We start from the raw sequence: 19,540 nt of genomic DNA on the forward strand, positions 1-19,540 counted from the left end.
CCATCCCAGAGAAGATGTACTTAGTCCAAGTACAGTCGTCTGACTCTTAGATTACTGAAACTGATTTCCAACTGTTCTCCCTTTCACCAGTCTTCACCACTCAGGAACTGGAAAGAGATTTTTCTATTTTTCATTTGATTATTTCATCTTTGCTGAAATTCTTTCAATTGCTTTCCCATTATTATTTTTTTTATTGAAGTATAGTTGATTTGTAATGTTGTGTTACTGCTTTCCCATTATTTTTAGGATTAAGTTCAAAATCCTTATTACAGCTGCACGAGTCTTACCCACTGGCCTCCTTTCTATTCCTTGCCTTTTCAGAATTTCCAAGTTTCCTCTGCTTGGATACCTAGATATTTCACTTCTCATTCTAGCCAAGCTTTTAGTCTTGGATTATCAAAATAACTTCCTCTGGTGTCAATACTCTATTCCTATATGTTATTTCTTCAGGAAGAATATTTTTTCTATGAGAAATGCAGAAGTTCTAGTTTGAACTAAAATATGCATGTTTCATATTTTTAAAATAGAAAAAATAGAAAATTATGCATGGATTATGCATAATTTTTGCTTTATTTTTGCTTTTATGCATTTCCCAGATATTCTGCAACAAACAAAAAAAATAGAAAATGCTTGAATTTTCATTACAGTCTTAATTTGTTCTTCCTTTTCGTATTTTACTCCTGATTTATTCAAAACATCAATCTATTCAATTAATACTCAACATCTTAAAGATATAATTTAGGTTCTACAGATATGTAATGCTAACCTATAGAGAGACTATTTCAATTCCTTATTATGTTCTTTAAAAAGCTTTTCTATTATCTTAACCACCACATGAAAGTTGTTTTCTAATGTTTTATAACTTCTATAGTTCAGTGATCACATATAGCCATAATTTCTAAATGATTATAAAGCTCAGTGAACTTAAAAGGAAAATTTTTTCCGAAATAAATGCTTTGGTTAACATTTAAATTTTTATCACAGCATACATTTAAAAATATAATGCTTTTCATAAAGTAGAACAAAGACTATTTGACATGTTAATGTAATGTGGATTTTGAATCTATTTTAAATGAAATTATTCAAATATATTGTCCCATCAAAATACTGAAAATTCCTAATGGAAATATGAAAAGCTTATTTTCCTTTCCGTAAACCCCTACCACGACTTAAGCTTTTGCAATCTCCTTTATTTTCAACACTAGAGTGTTTAACAATAAAAGATTAAGCACTCATCATGTGAAGATGAAAATCTAACACTATAAGTATAGTTTTGCCTATCCCTCATGAGAGTTTTACTTTATTCAGTGTCAGTAGGAGAATCATATTTATTTCCAAAGTGGAAAACTTAAAAGGTATCTATATTTGGTGACTAAATCATTTACCCATTTATGTGAACATGCTCAGTTCATCAAAGCCAAACTCAGTCTAATATTTGTCTCTTCCAGATTCAGATATTCATTATCTAATTCAGCTTCTCTCCCTACCTGTGAAAGTCAGATTGCTGTCCTTCATGCTTCATGAAACCCCAAGATCATCACCTGTCATATCTCCCAAAAGCCTTCTACCTTTCAATCACTTAATCACCTAGGCTATCTTTTTCAAAATTCCCCCTTTCTTAAAGTTTGCACTGTATCAACACAAAAAGAAAACTGTTTTCTTGAATGTTTCCGTGGGGCACTGTATGGTTTTATACTTAGTCTTCCTAATTAGGAAAATTCTTCAAAAAAGTCTCTCTAAAAATCACTAAATTTATAAACACCCAGAGAGTAACCTGCACTCAGAAAGCACCCAAAATTAATACAGACTAAAACACGCTAATACTAGAGATTTATTTTCTAGATTAAGGCAGATTGGGGTAAATTCCTCCTTAATTTTCTTCCTAATGACATTGTAGAATTGCAAAAACAAACAAAAAACTTTGGGCTTTTTTGCTGTCACATTTTCATTTTAGTTAGATAGAAGCCATACGTGTGATGCATAACCATGTCTGGACAGGGCTTCACCTCCTGCTGAGTACATTGATGCAAATGACTGTTCATTTATGAAAGTTCTTCACTGATGTTTACAAATAAGTTCCTTGGTTTAAAAAAAAATAGGTAGGCAGAAGGCAGATAGATAAGAATCTAAATCATCTGAAAAACACTGATCACTACCTCTTTCCAAATTTTTGGGCCTATTAGGGTTTTGTTTGGTTGTTTCCTTTTTTCAAGCCAACGTCTCTTGTACATGATGTGCCCTGTTCCAAGATGAACACTTTCCCTATGGCTCTAAATTAGACTGGAAAATTTGTACACAAACTAAAATACACATAATTAAAAACAAGTAGGGGTAAGTATATAGTGTTAAAAGATAAATTGAGGCATATTAAAAATGTTATTTCAGCAAAAATTGACTCCAATCAGATAGTGCTAAACCAGAAGACTCCACTGACAGGGGCTGAGGAGAGACTTTTATAAAGAAAAGGTGGAAGCAAAGGAAGGAAATTATTGATTAGCTATAACTTAATCCCAAATTGGCTGTTTGTGATTAGCTGTCCTTAGGTTTCAATTTAGTAACCTTGAAGTGTTAATGGACTTAGATTTTGTTTTGCTTCCACAGGCCACCATGACATTAGAACCCCTCTGTCTAACAGGCTCCCTGTTTAATTAATTTAACAATAGTACTTTTAAGATTTTTAAAGTACGTATACTTATTTCCATTTGTCTTTACTTTTATCTTCATTCAGTTTAGGGTTTTAAAATGATTTCTGCAACTCATGTGAAGCAAAGGCAAAATGAGACACACAAACAAGTAAATGCATGTAAAACAATACATTTTGATGATCGTTTTACTAAAAACATACACATGCCTATATAATAATGTCTACTTATTTCTGCATGTTGCTAGTGTAGAATAAGGGTAAACATTTTTTAGCTTTTGAGCCTTGAATATTCCTGCATTCATTCAACTAATATTACTTAATTTTTGTCAACTGCTGGGCACATTGTTCCAGGGGCTGAAGGTGCATCAGTAAATAAATAGATTTAAATGTCCATCCTGATGGAGCTTATATTCTGATTACTTGTGAAATATGACTCACAGATATTCAAGTCAAATTCAAGGATATTTTTTTCTCCAAAGATTCATTCATAGCATCTGATCTAGATGTGTTCATATTTTTAAATATAACAATAATGAGGTTATGAACCAAACAAAGCAAATTACTTTGAACATGTTGAAAAAACTGTAAATAATAGAATTGCATAAACTACAACACAGAGTAACCCAATTTTTGGAGTTTAATCACATATTACTGATTAATCTCCCAAATATAAATATTTACAGATGTTCAGTTCTTCTTTCTTTATGGAAAATGAAGAAACTCTGGGCAGAGAACAAACTGAACTTTCAAAAGTTCTCAAAATATTTTAAACAGGAAACCAGCTGCAATAGCCACCCATGGCAATATGTTCAAGGTGCAGGACTTACAGGAGTTCAGTGAAGCCCTTGGCGACTCCAAATTACTACAAGTCAGATTTAGTTCTTGAATTATATGCCCGTGTGGATATGATTACAGAGGACGCTGAGAAAATAAAATTATTAGTGAATACGGACCTACCCAAGTTTCACAATTATGTTTTTCCTTAAAACACGTGATTAATCTATTTTGAAATCACAAGGCTACCTACCTCCGAATAGAAATAGCATAAGTTTCAGAGTATATTGTACCTTTTATGAATGAATGGAAAAAATATAAAAGGAACATGTGAAATTGATTTTGTGTATAATTAAAACTATGCATTTATAGTACTATATTTATTTATAGTATTACAAGGATGTTAAACCAATTGTTTTTTCTTGCTAAGGAGCATTTTAACTCTCAGAAAAACTGAAATAAAATAATATAGAAAAAGCAAAGGAGAACAATGAAATTGTTCAAAACTGGACGTTCTCATATTATGTAACAAAAGGAGAAATATTAATATGTACATATATTTCATCACAAATTATCAGAACAGCAGCTAATAAGATGTTGATGTTTAGACGAAACATTGACTTCTTGTCTCAGTCACTGGCACTAGATTTATAGCCTATCGATTTATGGACTCTTCTGAGATAAAAATAATATCAATCAAATGTTTTGTTCTAATTCTTTACATTTTAATTAATATAAAACAAGCAATCAGTTTTCAGATATATCATTGGGAAGAAAATACCTTACCCTAGAAAAACAAATATGGTGGTTGTGCAATACTTAAGCTACTTCTTATAATAATATATCCAAAATCTTGATTCCACTGGGAAAATTTCATTTGAAAGAAAAGACATGAAATATTTAAAGATGTAAATGTTAGATTTTGATTTGAAGATCAGTTACTTTACGTGCTAGCGAAACTTCTTCCCTGGCTATACTTTCTCCCTTTTAGCCAAAATGTATTAGTAATTTGTTTAGACATAGAGTCTCTCAACTTCTCCAATCATCTTTCTAAGAGCTGATGTTTCTGCTTTTGTCCTTTGGCATAAAAATAGACAACACTAAAGAAAAAAGCAATTTAACTATAAAACAGAGTTCTTAACACAATTGTTAACTGATCTGGAATCAGTTTTCATGCATTTATTTTTATTGTAGGCATAGGTTATTTTTTATTTCTTTACTAAAGACAAGTAAGGAATTGCATTAAAAATGTCAAAATAACAGGAAGTTAATAGCCAGTGTTTATATTTCTCAACAGATCTGGCTTTCCAGTCTCTAACATAGAAAATGTAAGACATGTGCAAGGAAAGAGCTGAAACCAGATTAAACTCAAGACACTTTTTTAAACTTGCTTTGTTTATATTCACCCTCTCAATCATATAAATATTTTTTCAACTCTTTCCCAAGTAATCCCAATAATGCCACAATTTTAAATCTTCCTCAAAAACTCTATTTTTACTTTTTTTCCCTCTCTGCTCTCCCAGATTTGTATCTTTCATTTAATTCATAAAAAGAAGAAGAAGAAAAAAAAAACTAAGAAATGTGTGGATTCTTAGACACTGGATTGTTGTTTTCATCATTGCCTGCTCTTCACACCAATTAGGTTTTCTTAAATTATAGCAAGGAAAGAACATACTGACACCAGTTATTTCCACGGGTCATCATATGTCACATATTTCTCAGTATCAGTATAACAAAAATATATCAATATAACAGCATCAGAATGGTATAGTGAAACCCAGAGAATACTGGGTTCAGAAACAGAAAACCTGGGATAAATCTGTTTCTTGAGAAGGTCACTCAAACATGTACCTTCATTTACAACACAGAGATAAATATAATTCCTAACCATGATCTACGGTTGCTGTGAGAATACTTTGTAACTGTTTATATTCTGGGGCCTGTCCTACATGGCAGTCGTTAGCCAGATGGAGCTAGTGTGCTCTTGAAATGAGGGTAGTCTGATCTGAGATGTACTGTATATGTAAATTAGGCACAGTATAGAAAACAAAAATGTAAAATATCTCATTCATAATTTTATATTGATTATATTTTAGAATGATATTTTTAATATATTGAGTTAAGTAAAATATACTACTAAAATTAATTTCATGTTTATTTTTTAACTTTTTTTAAAACATCTTTATTGGAGTATAATTGCTTTACAGTGGTGTGTTAGTTTCTGCTTTATAACAAAGTGAATCAGCTATACATATACATATATCCCCAAATCTCCTCCCTCTTGCATCTCCCTCCCATCCTCCCTATCCCACCTCTCTAGGTGGTCACAAAGCATGGAGCTGATCTCCCTGTGCTATGCAATTTTTTAACTTTTTAATGTAACTTTAAATTGTGTATGTTGCTTGAACAATATTCCTATTGGACACCTCTACTCTAGAATATCTAAACAAAACTAAGGGGGTTTCTTTTTCTTAGAGGATTGTACAGAAATAGAAAATTATGCTTTGATTTTTAAAAAACATGTTCAGTGCATTTTGGTAATATTTTTGTCTCTATCTTACAGAGGCTTTCAATCTATACTTCAAGTTAACATGATTACTAATAACAGTATTTACAAATATATGCTTGGAAACTGCATTTTATTGATAGTGGAAATACAGACAAAAGAAGTAATGCCTGTTATTTAAATGCAAATAAACAGGACATTTTCATTCTCTGCCACATGGTCACATAATGCAGAAGAGGTGATGCTGCACTAGTTGCACCAGAGTAGAACTGACGTCATTCAAAACAAGGGATATACGTCTGGTCAACATTCTCATCTAGGCTTTAAGAAACCCCATTAAAATATATTTGAAGCTGTTTAGACAGCTTGGGTTTTTAGACAAAAATGATTCTTTGATTTTAATTGATCAGTAAAACATTTAATTTTTTAATGTAACAGCATTTCTTCATAACAATACAAAAATGTTTCTTATATTTAAAAATACATGTAATTGTAAAAATATTGGTTGTGTTATAAGCTTAAGCCCAAGAATACTAAATAACATTATTAATAAACATTATTTTTATTTTTATCTAAATCATTGGCAAAATAATAAACCTCTAGAAAGATTATGGGCTTACAATTTGTTAGATGTGGAAAATTCTGTCTAGATTTTATCCCTGCCTGAAGATTGTTCTCTAATACAGTCCGTAAGACCAATCAAAACATCATAAAAAATAGCAAGAAGGTAAATGGATAAAATCACAAACAAAAAATTAGAGTCTCAGTATGGGAATGGGTATTAAAATTAGTGTCTACCTGTGGATATTTATGTTTTTACCATAATAAAATCTAACTATCTATATATACACATATATATGTATATATATGTGTGTATATATATATATATATATATATATATATATACACACACACACACACGTACATATACATATATATATAACATTATGCTTTTCCATGTATTTTTATGAGGCAAGTATTCCACATTTAAGTAAATTGAAAAATATTTATTAATAAAAAATAAAGCTTATCTAGTAAAACCAATTGTGTTAATTGATTAGGTAGTAGAGGGATGAAATATATTTTCAGGGACAAAAACTTCATTTAATGTCCAAAGTATTTTCACATACATTATCCTTACAATATTCTCATCTCTCAGTTCCTATTAATTCCAATAATTTTACCTCACCCACCCATTGGCTGGTTATATACCCTAGATGTCATTACCAAGTTAGCATTTCTTTCCCATTTCAATGTCAAGCACCTTTCTGATTACCTTCACCTATTGGCCCCATAACTCTCTTCTTTGACCCAACTTGGACCTCCTATAAATTGAATCAATTGCCTTCTTTTTCTCATCTACTTCACATCAACGTTACCCTCCCTATTCTGTGCTCCGTTATTAGCAAGTTACCTTTGGCTAGAATGGCATTCTCTCCACCTTACTTGCCTAGAAAACTCTAATTCTGGTTAATTCCAACTACCTGCCTGGTCCATCGATGCACCTCAGCACCTGATCATACTTGGAGAAAACACATCCCTTGTCATCTGGTCTCACTTCAACTTCTTGACTTGAACATCAAGCCAGCCTTTAGTGCTACCAAGCCAACTCAATCAATTCGCTCTCCTGTTCTCTTGAACAACGCCACACATTTTCTGTCTTCAAACTTCCCATGTCTTTCTCAACTCTTCCATCTCTCTTGATGAACTTGTTTTTTCTATTTCACTAAGAAATGAAAAGTTATCAAAGACAACCACTATACTCTGGTTCTACCACAGCTATCAGTCTCATTAATACCATTATACTCTGCTTGTTTCTATGGAGAGATCATTTAAGCCCTTAAGGCCAAACTTCCCATTTGTATGCTCCATCTAATCACCTCTAACACACTCAAGGATGTGGGTCCCCCGAAAACAGTCCCCTCTCTCCTACTAAATCAGTTTATACTTCTCTTCTAGATCATTCTCATCAGGAAATGGGCAGCTGTAATACCGTCAGCCTTAAAAAAATCATCTTGATCCCCATCCAGGGGCCATCCTATTTCTCTGGAATTTTTTGAAACAAAAATCTTTAAAAGACATTTTCACTCATCCAATTCTCTCTTGAACCCACTGTATTAATATTCAAGCCTAGATCTCTACAAAAACAATCAATGACTTCTACATTGCTAAATCTAATTAATGTTTAATTCCAGGCTTGAAATTCCTGTCTTACTTGACCAATTAGTAGCATTTATATAACTGGCCATTCCATCTTTCCAGGTCACTCATTTACTTGGCTTCTAGAAGACCCCTCTCTCATGGTTCTTCTCTACCTTGCTGGTGCCTGCTTCTTATTCTGCTTCAGTGGGTCTGTCTCACCGCACACTTCTGAGGTGGAAGTGCTCCAGGGCTGAGTCTTCTCACCCTTTCTCTTCCCCAGTGGCAGTATGTCTAGCTGAATGCATCCAGTCCTTTGCCTTCAAAACCACCTATTTCCTGATGTTTACCAAAATTATTTATCTATTCTGAGATCTTCTTTTAGTTCTCGACTCATGAATCCAGCTGACATCACCACTTCAATATTTAACTGGTATCTCAAATTTCACATGTCCAAAAACAAATTCTTAAACACCAGCTCCCAATCTAAACTACTCCTCCCACTGGCCTCCTTCTGTCAACAAACAGATATTTTATTATTCCAGTTTCTCAGATCAAGCCAAGAGATCATCTTTTTTTTTTTTTTAAGAGATCATTTTTGATTCCTCTTTTTTCACACTGCACATCATCGTTGTTGGAAAATTCTGTATTTTCATAATCTCATCAACTCTGTTTCTAGTAACTATTTCAAACTGCCTTATCTCTTGCCTGGACTGTTGTATTTTAACCAGTCTCTCTAACTTTTCCCTACTCCAGTGTATTCTCCACAACAGCTGGAGTGATCCTTTTAAAACTCAACTTAGGATCAAAACACTTAAATCACTTCCCATCAGGCTCACAATAAAAAAAGAAGTTATTGCTGCGGCCTGTGAGGGTCTCATGATCTGGGTACAGGCTACTTCTCCAAACTATTCTCCAGGATCTGAGATTTCTGGACCTGAGATTCACACCATTATGGAGTGAGGAGGCCTTTTTTTTATGTAAAAGATTATCTTGAAACTTAGCTGGATTAGTTTCACAGTACACCTGCCTCTGCTTTGCTTACTTTCTGCAGCTGCTGGCCTTCTGGCCATTCCTTCAAAAGACAAAACTCTCCTGACTAGAGACTTTAGTGTTTTTTAATCTACCTATAACTTTTCCTCCTAAGATTCCTCATGGTAGATTTCTTTCATTCACCCTGACGGAGGGCAGTTCTCAGGTTATGTCAAAAGGAAACACATTCTCCATTCCCTCTTAGCCTGCCTTTTCTTTCGTCAAGAACTTAGCATTACTTAATATATAATTACAGAATTTGTGGATTCTATTGCTTCACTAGCTAAAATTTACACTTGATGAAAGCAGGGGATTTTTAGTTTAGTTTGCATTTCTATTTCTATTGCCAGAACGAGGTTGGAGACACAGTAGATATTCACCACAAAGTGAATAAACCTACAAGAAAACAGAGTGACTTAAAACTATTCTTTTTTTTCTCCAAAAGACAAGTATTACAAGTTTACTAAATAAATCAGACTCTCCTAAAGAAGGTGACTTTGGAAAACTGGATGCTGATAGACTTTTATAATTAATATAGAAAAAGTTTTCAGTGAGGTTAACTTCCATTTTAATCGTGATCAGGAACTTAATTCTTTGAATTATCTGAAATATATATATATATATATTACAGTGAATATCTTTATCTACAAAAGACAAATGTTTATACATAGCCAGCCACAAATACTTTTGAAATAGTGTGGAGAGTGGATGAGGGACTTGAGAGAAAAAGGCATGTGTACCCTTTCCAAAAAATAAGAGAATCAAGGGGTTTCACAGGACTGAGAAGTTGGGAGGGGCAGTTTGCCTCTTGCATTATTTATACTTCTGATATTGTTTCTGATAAACATCTAGGTTACTAGAATGTGTCATTTTCATTAATTTATATAGGCAAAATACTCAATAACCACTTACAGCCACAGAGTAGATATAGACAAGTGAATATATTAATATAAGACCTAGGAGTCAAGCTTTGGTGTCAGGTAGGCTTAGGCCCTGCCTTCTGTGAGAAGCCCGCTTCTAAGACAGCTGACCTGCTTATGGCTCGGTGAGTACTGGAGTCTTTCCCATCAATCTGCACTAGTAGGTCAAATTTATTGCAGTCCCACATCCAAAGTTCAGAAACCAGCATGTAGATTCATACAGCATCAACATTTTTAGAGTCCATTTATTATCATAATTGTCACAATCAATGTTTTCAATCCACACAGTAATAAGTTTTATAACTTAAGCTCTGTCATTATAAGAAGAACAGAGAAACTCGGGCAGCATCAGAGAATGGGATGAGAGCAGCTCTAAGTTGTCTGGCTTTGGTCTGACTCAGTCCTGCCATAGGTAAACCTACAGGAGATTCTGAACTAAAAATAGAATGAGGCACACCTGAGTCCTTACACAACCCCTGCAATTACTCGAACTCCTACCTAGGAAAAGCTTACAAATAGAACTTTCCAGAACTACATTAAACTCCAGGGATTGCCTGGCACTTCCACCTCCCCCCTTCTCTCCTTTGCTACAAAGTGTTACCATTCCACTGAGCACTTATAATTTGTGAGTTATGTTTTCACCTCATTCAGATGATGAGTAAACAGAAGAAAGGAATCTATGAATATATGCTGAATAATAAAGCCGTTTGATCTTTGGCAGCCATCATAAATTCAACTTTTGACATAATGCCTTCAAAATCCTAAATTCACTAAGGGAGGAAATGAAAGACTCTATGAAAAACCCTCAGAACTCTTTCCATAAAAACTAGTCTAAAGTTGCTTCAGGCTCTTCTTCATTTAAATATTGTCACTTTACCTCGTGTTACATTTCTAAACAGTTCCTGCAACTTAGAAACATATGTTCATGAGTCAGTGACTGAAAGACTCACTTATATTTTTTTGAACCTTAAATTCCACAAATTAAAAGCAAGCATTGGGATAAAAGACGATTTGTAAGTTCTGCAATGAGCATGTTTCCTGCCCAATACTAAGGATATCTCTGTCTTCAGCTACCAAAAAAGATGCTTCTATCAGAATTTTAACATCAAATATCTTTATATCTTTGTTACACGTAACAGCAATTCTTGGCAAATACCAATGACTATAAATCACCAAGATAATATTTAAACATATAATAAGATTAATAATCCTCTGCAAAGCTATTGATATGATTTCAGTGAAATGGCCCTGAGCCCAACCCATCTTCTCTTTGATGGGCTGATTTTCTACAATAAAATACCTATACAGTTTTCCTTTTTATAACCAAAGTCTCAATTCATACTTGATCACAGTTGAACATCTATAATTGGTGACGGCACTGAGGACTGGGGTATACAAAATTCCCTCTTTGGAAAACAGTCTTGGAATTCAGCCTAGACCTATTTAATTAAAATAAAATGTCATAAAGTCCGTGACCAAAGCATTTGAAACAACAAATGTACTTATTCTTTTAGTAATGATAATTTTCAAAGGATGAATCTTTACATTTCAACTATCTTTATCTGTTTGGATGCTTGGCAAAAGGTATTACTCCAATAAAGCCTACTTAAGTGACAGCAAGCTTCTAAAATAGTACATAGTACATTTCTAAAATGATAACATAGAAATTATACATATTATTCAAAACTCATTATTATAACATAAGGTGCTTTTCTAATTTTATTTCGTTAAAAACATTGAAAAATAGAAGAGAAGAAATTGAATGCTATTGCAGAGATTAGTCCTATTCTATTTAGAGGAAAAGCAAAATAATACATGTAAGGTTTGGATATTTGAAGGGGAAAGTGTTGATAAATAGGTTCTATTCTTTTTACTATACATACACTGTTCTCAAAATTATCTATTAGCAACATAAATTTTATATTCACTCTTCACCCATTGAAATAAAACTTATAGGATAAATTTTTTTGGTAATAATTGCATCTCTCCATAATTTTAAGAAGGTGTGGTCACTAGGCATTCATTCATATCATGCATCAAAAAGAAACAAAGGAATGTCAGTGTAATCCCAATATCATTTCCAGTCATTTCACGTATTTCATTTGTGAATCAGTAATATTAGATGAAAATCAGAGATGAAATTTCCTTTGAGAAATCAAAATATATCTTCTCTGAATATGACTGCAACATTCAAGAAAATAAAAGAGAGAGGAAAGCATAAGAGATGAATATGAGAACAGCCAATTTAAATGTAAAACCTGCTTATTTTCAGGATCAATTTCTTCTTTCTATTCCTAATGCCAAGAGTGGACCACCTGACAGGACTGAGATTGGCTGGGTTTACACATGCTGGAATTGATCTGCCTGTTGTCTCACCACCCCTCCCTGAGTTCTGTTACCCCAATGCCCATTCCAAACCATCCTGCTAACTCCAGCCAGATTCACATCCCTAAAATACCAGTGCAGCACAGTGGAATAGCTCTGGAGCCAGAAAGACATTGTCTGGAATCCTGGCTCCACTTACTATATTTGTGGCTTTAAAGAAATCATTTAACATTTTTGAACATTAGATTTTTTCACGTGTAAAATAAAGATAATATGTAAAATAAAGTTCATTTGATCGCACAGCTATCAAAATTGTAGATATGTGTGTAAGTTACCTTGCACACAGAAGCACAATCGTGTGTTGAAAGTATGCCAATGATGAAAACGAAGAAGATGATGATCAAGAATAAGATGATGAAGAAGAAGGAGGAAGCAGAGGATGAGAAGAAGAAATACTCCATGTCTTCAGAAATTTGCAATTGTCCCCACTGTATAATATATAAGGGCAAAATTAATCTGTATGAATTTTAAGATGCTCCACAACTCCATCCTACTCTAGCTATTGAGAACAATGTCTACTACCCACAAGGTGTATTTTTTTTCTGCTCCAGTGAGGGGAATCACTCATCCCTATCCTACCTGGCTGTATATTAATTTATGCCTCAAAACCCTTTGCTCCAACTACTTCTAAACAGTAGAAGAGTCTTTTTGCTTTTCAGCAACTATCCAAGTTCCACTGATTTTTTAAGTCTCAGCTCAGGCAGCCAGACTTTTCTTTCAAGGCTTCTCTAAAATCTTGCTAAAAAGGGTATTTTGAAGGTTTTGGCATTATGGCAGAATTCAATTGACTTTGTAATACAAGTACAGGAGATATGATGCTTCTTCAAATAGAAGTGGCCTGAGATCATTTTCAGTTGTAAAGAATTACTGCCATTATATGTGTGGCTCTAATAATTAGATGAAACCCTCATAAATTTCAAGGCTACACCCATAGTGAGGCACCAAGAAGCTAGGTCCCAATGATCAAGCAAATACTGAATCCAATGAAAACATATGAACAGTGCAAGAGAGACCACTAAATGATGTTATTTCACAAGAAAACTATTTTTTAAAGTTTTAGGGAAAAATACAATTCATATTAAATGTTTTTCTAAATATTCAAATAGACATTGATATTTTAAATCAATATTGCAAAATCACACAAAACTTATACAAATATTGTATCACTAGCTTATCAAGATTCCTTTCTAATCTAATGCTTATGTAAAAATATGGAGAAAAGTCAGAATTAAAGACTAATTTATATGTATTTAAATATTTGACAATATTTAAAGGATACTTAACAATATTTAAAGGATATTTTAAAGGATATGACAATAGGATATTTGACAATAAAATGATTAACAAAATATTTAATCAAAAGTTATAACAATACCCTATCCCACAAAAATATTAGCAAAAGTATATTCAGATGATTTTAGAAAAAAGGAAAACTAGTGTTTACTTAAACGAGAATATCAAGAAATATCATTGTGTATTTCAGTGCCATGTAACTTACATGTTTATAATTGCATTTTAAAAAGAATATCTCCTTTATATTTCTATTTAACAGATTTACCCATTCAACATTTATTTTATAATTTATCTTTGCAGGAAACATAAGCAAATACTTCCCAACGGTTTTCAGAGATCCTTTTTCCTTAGTTCTGTAATTACTTTCTCTAAACACCCATTTCCTTTTATTATGTCAGGATTTTGTTATTATATTCTATGTCTCTTCTCCTCCACACTACCCAGGTAGCTTATATAAAGAAATCAATATTAATCTAAATTTGAAGTATACTTTTCTGCTAACAGTGACAGGAATTTAGCATGAGGACCAGCAAAATGAAAATAACTCTAAATGCATGAGGCATAAATATGAGGATTTGCATAATAATTCTACTTTATTTTTACTCTAAGAATATAGATTACTTCAAACACATTGACTAACTCATATTCATTTGGAACTACAAAAAAAGGTTTCATTATCAACATAATATACTAGTCTAAATTTAGAGTTGAAAATCTTACCTGAGTTTTGTTAGTACACAGTTATTTTTTACAAAACAGGAAATGTATGACAGGCTGTCAGGATAAATAATACCAACGTGGAAAATGGAAGAGGGAGGGAAGAAATCAAGTCCACTTTAAGAAGAAACACCGAATCCCTCTGTTTCCCAGACCTACAGTAGTTCTGCATCTTATAAGCAACTGTATTTTCTTTGCTCTGAGAACAACACATGCTCTGTCCCAGCAGGAAAATATAAAAATTAAATAGAAAACCACAAGGTTATTAAGCATCTTACCCTCTGGGCTTGCTGGGCTGCTCTAGCGGCTCAGTGTTACAGACACATATGTAAACAACAGAATTTCCGGCATCCTTTTCTCATCTGTATAGCTCTGGGGTCTTGGCCAACAGGATTATTTCCAGCATTAAGGCCACTCCACACTAACTCAAAAAAGATTCCCATTGGTTGTGAAGTTTTATCAAAACCAATACCACAACACTCTCTGTGGATCACAAGTGAGCTATCCAAAATGAAATCATTTTAATGTTCCCTAACACAGTATGGTTATCCAATACTTTCTACACAACCTATTTGAACTGTACTGTAAGTGAAAAAGGAAGAAACATCCACCCCTTCATCCACCAGTGTGTTTAATGTTTAATAACAATTTGTATAACTTGCAATAGTAATGGAAAAAATAAAATGGCAAAGCAAGAACTAATACCGTATCTATCTGCAAAAGATTTAAAGAAAGATTACAGTGCAGATTACAGGAACAATAGGAAACATCATTGGTCCAAGCTGATCTTTATTAGATTGCCCCAGAAAAGAAAAAAAAAATTTAATAAACTATTTGGGCATAGAAATCAAGATACAAAACTGTATGTCAAAACCTTTGATTTCAGTCATGTTGGCAGGAATTGTGAGCTGCCGTCTCCAGGGCCCCCAGTGAGAGCTCTCCAGCCCCTTTCCCTGGGGAAAAAAAAGGAGTGACTTTCTGGTGGCATGATGCAGCTGTCAGGAAGTGTTCTGACGAATGGTTGATGGCAGACCACATGAAGGAGAGCTCCTCTGGTTGAACTAACAGCATAGAATGCCCAAAGTTTCTTTTCAGAGGAGAGGGCAGAAGAAACACAATCACTATATCCTTATAAATAGCATGAAAACAGCATTTGAAAGTTAGGGAGCTAATGTCTCCAAATTATTTTATTCTTCCTCCCCTCTTAATTTGGAAGAATATTCTTAGCTGAATAACCTATTTGTCATCTATTTCTACTGAACAGCATCCTTTCCTCCTTACTTCCTGATGCAATGGAGGGGGTGACCATTCTCCCATAAAAAGTGAACTAACCCTCTGAGGTTTCCTTTCGTTCAGTCTTTTCAGAAAATGAAATCACCATACTCTCTTCTCTCTCCCTGAACTCTCCCTTTCATCTGGATTTTCCTCATGACATTTTAAGCACCACCAGTTCTTCAGTCAGTTTCAGTTATGCTTTCAGTTTGGTTATTTTCACTTGTAGATACTATTCTCTTCTGCTTCATGGTCAGATGATTGAAAGAGCTCTTTCCAGCCAGGAACCCCATTTAATCTACCATCTACTCCCTTTAGTGCACCAAAGTGACTCTCTGAAAACACACACTTTCCCACACACACATGCATATGCATTCACACACATGCATATGCATTCACACACATGCACATTTTGTTTTTTTAAGTTTGTAGACTCCTCTCAGCCCGTATGTTACTTGTCCTCTATGCAGCCTTTGACACTGTTCACAGCCCCACCTACATGAAGACTTCTCGGATCTCAACACTACATCCTCCTGGTCTTCCCCATGAGCACTCACCATCCTCTCCCCGCTCTCTGGAGGTGCCTCTTTTCCCTCCCATCCCTACATATACTGCAGGTATGTCCTCATGTGAATCTATTACCTCGCTGGATAATTTCACCCATTCTAACAGTTTCAATTATCACCTTTCTTTACCAAATACTTATATTTAGATCCAATCCTTTTCTGAGTCTCCAACACTTATATACATCAGCACACTGTACTCTGCTACCAGAAAATACGACAATATGTCATCAAGATACTTAAAACTGAAATCATCATCCCTCCATGGACTTGCTGTGTTATTTACCTCAATAATGCCAACCAGTCTTACACTTTGCCAAAAAAAAAATCCTAGAAGTCATCCTTGAATTCTTTTCTATATTCAATGCAGCATCACCTCCTTTTGATTTTACTTCAATAAGCTGCCCAGTCCTCTCTCTTCCCACTGCAACAATCCTGGTTCAGGCAACTGTCATAATCTGACTAGGTCACTGCAGTGTCTTCCTAAATGATCTATCTGCCTCCAAGCTTGTTTAGTAACAATTGTTTAGTAGGCAATCTTTAGTAAGAGTTACAATGGCCTATTGCCAGTACTCATGCTTCTTGAAGGCTCTGAAGATTTTTAACCCTCTTATCACATCTCTTCTTCAAAATGCATTTGCCAGCATGTAACTTTTCTGGATTATTTTTTATGTCTTGTAAGCCAGTTCATGTCCTTATTCCCCCCTTTATTACTTTGTTCTCTTTCAAGGAGGAATCCCTCCAAGGGACTTTCACTGGTCCTATTCTCACCCCACATCCTCTGTCAGAGTAATCATATCCATTTTTGTGGATTCTTTCACCATATATATTATAGTGCGCTGAATGATGTCCTCCAAAAAGATATGTTAAATACTTAACCCTTGGTACCTGTGAATGTGCCCTTATTTGTAAATAGGGTCTTTGCAGATGTAATCAAGTTAAGATGGGGTTATACCATATTAGGGTGGGTCTTAATCCAATGACTAGTGTCCTTTTAAGAAGAAGGAAATTTAGATACAGAAACACAGAGGAGAACACCATGAGAAGACAGATGCAGAGATTGGAGTGATACATCTACAAGCCAAGGGCTTTTGGTACCCACAAGAATCTAGGAAGAGGCAAGAAAGGATCTTCTCCTAAAGCTTTTGGAGAGAAAGTATGGCCTTGCTGACATCTTGATTTTGGACTTCTAGCCTCCAGAACTGTGAGACAATAAATATCTATTGTTTTAAGCCACCAAGTTTGTGGTGATTTGTTAAACAGCCCTAGCAGGTATATTAATATACAAATAATTATCAAATATATATAGCCAGCCCAAAACAGTTTATCAGCTTCAGATCTGCACTTCTAACAGTCTAATGAAATTAGGCACTAGGAACCATTTAAATCCCTCGATCATCTCCAGACACCAAATCTGTTATATTTCTTCCAAAACCTCTACTGTACCCTGTATTATCAGTCTTAAATAGAGAAACCATCATCCAATCTCTTGAGCTAGAAAATTTTTACTATTCCTATTGTGTGTACAAACACCCTGGGTCAGAATGAGATAGGGTAGGACTAAAAGTCAGTGTGTCTAGAATATAGAGAATAAAGAGAAGACAGGTACACACTGAGCTGGGGGAGGCAGGGGTGGAGGGGATTGTAAGCAGGAAAAGACCAAAAGGATCTTTTGCACTAGAGGTTTAAGTGAGCGATATGATCAAAAGCCAGAAGGTGACACCACAAGCAACTGAAAAGAGACCATCGGAAACAGAAGATAAACAAGTTGTTTCCAGAATTCTGGGAGAAAGAGGGCTCTCTGGTCGGTCGATGGAGCTCTGATTAACCTAGGTTGTTTGTGTCTAATTCACTCTCCTAGCCAGCTGTCACACCACAGTCACTAGAAAGCCACAGATCTCAGTGAAAGACAGGGTGTTCCCTTTCCAATGCCCTTAGGGCTAATGTGGCCCAAGGGCAGGCTGGAGATATTCCTAGAAACCTTGGACAGGTGTCTCCCCCTTGCCCTGGCCCTATAGCCAGCCTCCTTCTTACGCCAAGATTTTGCATTCTGAACAGGAGCCTATTCCTCCAGGCTGGGCTGTGCAGAGGGGTTAATTTGCCTGTTAATTTTCCATGTGAAGTAATATGTACAATGAAGCACAAACGAGAAGCAGGACATCAACACCGTCTCCAGCTGAGAAATCGATTCATACTTTAAATTACTCTTGGTAACCCCACTCACCACTGGGTTCCTATCTTCATCTATCCTGACTTGTAGAAAGTTGTCCTCCTGGAGCGTGCAGCCCCCTAGAGTGCCCTGGGAGGTTTTGGGCTGCACCCCAGTGGCACGCTAATGGCCCAGTGAGGGCACAAAGATTGACAGCAGAGCGTCCCCAGGGCAGGCAGGCAGCACACACTCCACAGCTCAGTGACAAGGCCTGCTGGGCCTGTGCCACTGCTCTGAGTCAGAAGCAGCATGCGCAAGCCTGAGGTCTGGCAGGCAGATACTTGGAATTCAGAGGCTACTCCCCTCTCCCCAACACCTGATATCTCAGCTGATTAACTACCTGGACCATTCATCCATTTCCTAAACATATACGTGAGTGTCAGATACTCTGCTTTGTTCAGAGGAGAAAGATGAGAAAGATCCCCGTGTATTTTAACACTGGAGATTAGAAGAAAAAAACAAAAAGCAACCTGGGTGTAAGTCCCAGCTCTTCCATTTGATATATATATGACCTTAGGCCAGCTATATAACCTCTCTGCTTTAGGTTCCTCACCTATGAAACAGAGACTATGTCTATTTCCCGAGTGGTCATAAAGGTACACGTATAATAGAATTAAGTTTCCATGCACTTGCTTGTCACTGCATGACATAAAATAGGCAGCATGGCTCGGCACCAGATGTGGAGATTGTAACTGGCATGGTCTCACATAAAATATAAGCCATGTGAGAAGACCACATACTGTATGATTCCATTTATATGAAATATCCAGACTAGGCAAATCCATAGATACAGAAAGCATATTAGTGGTTGCCAGGAGCTGGTGGGAAGGATGAATGAGAAGTAACTGGAATGGGTACAGGGTTTCTTTGGGGGGTGATAAGAATGCTTTGGAGTTAGATCATGATGATGGTTGTACAACTCTCTGAATATACTAAAAATCACAGAATTGTATACGTACTTTATTTTTTTTAATTTTTACTTTATATTGGAGTGTAGTTGATTTACAATGTTGTGTTAGTTTCAGGTGTACAGCAAAGTGATTCAGTTATACATATACATATATCTATCCTTTTACAGATTCTTTT

The 19,540-nt window shown here is 35.0% G+C and overlaps 1 protein-coding gene across 1 annotated transcript in view; it reads right to left on the reverse strand.

Moving 5' to 3' along the window:
* The window catches only part of CCDC102B (coiled-coil domain containing 102B), a 234,522-nt gene extending 218,458 nt beyond the window's left edge, over positions 1-16,064 (reverse strand). Inside the window, 2 exon segments of the mRNA XM_082415917.1 lie at positions 14,689-14,732; positions 14,735-16,064. Coding sequence (XP_082272043.1) covers positions 14,689-14,732; positions 14,735-14,761 — 71 coding nt within the window. The 5' untranslated portion in view covers positions 14,762-16,064.
* Between the last annotated feature and the right edge of the window lie 3,476 nt (positions 16,065-19,540).

Source organism: Balaenoptera physalus (assembly GCF_965194825.1).
Source record: "Balaenoptera physalus genome assembly, chromosome: 12".
NCBI classification, from domain to species: Eukaryota; Metazoa; Chordata; class Mammalia; order Artiodactyla; family Balaenopteridae; genus Balaenoptera; species Balaenoptera physalus.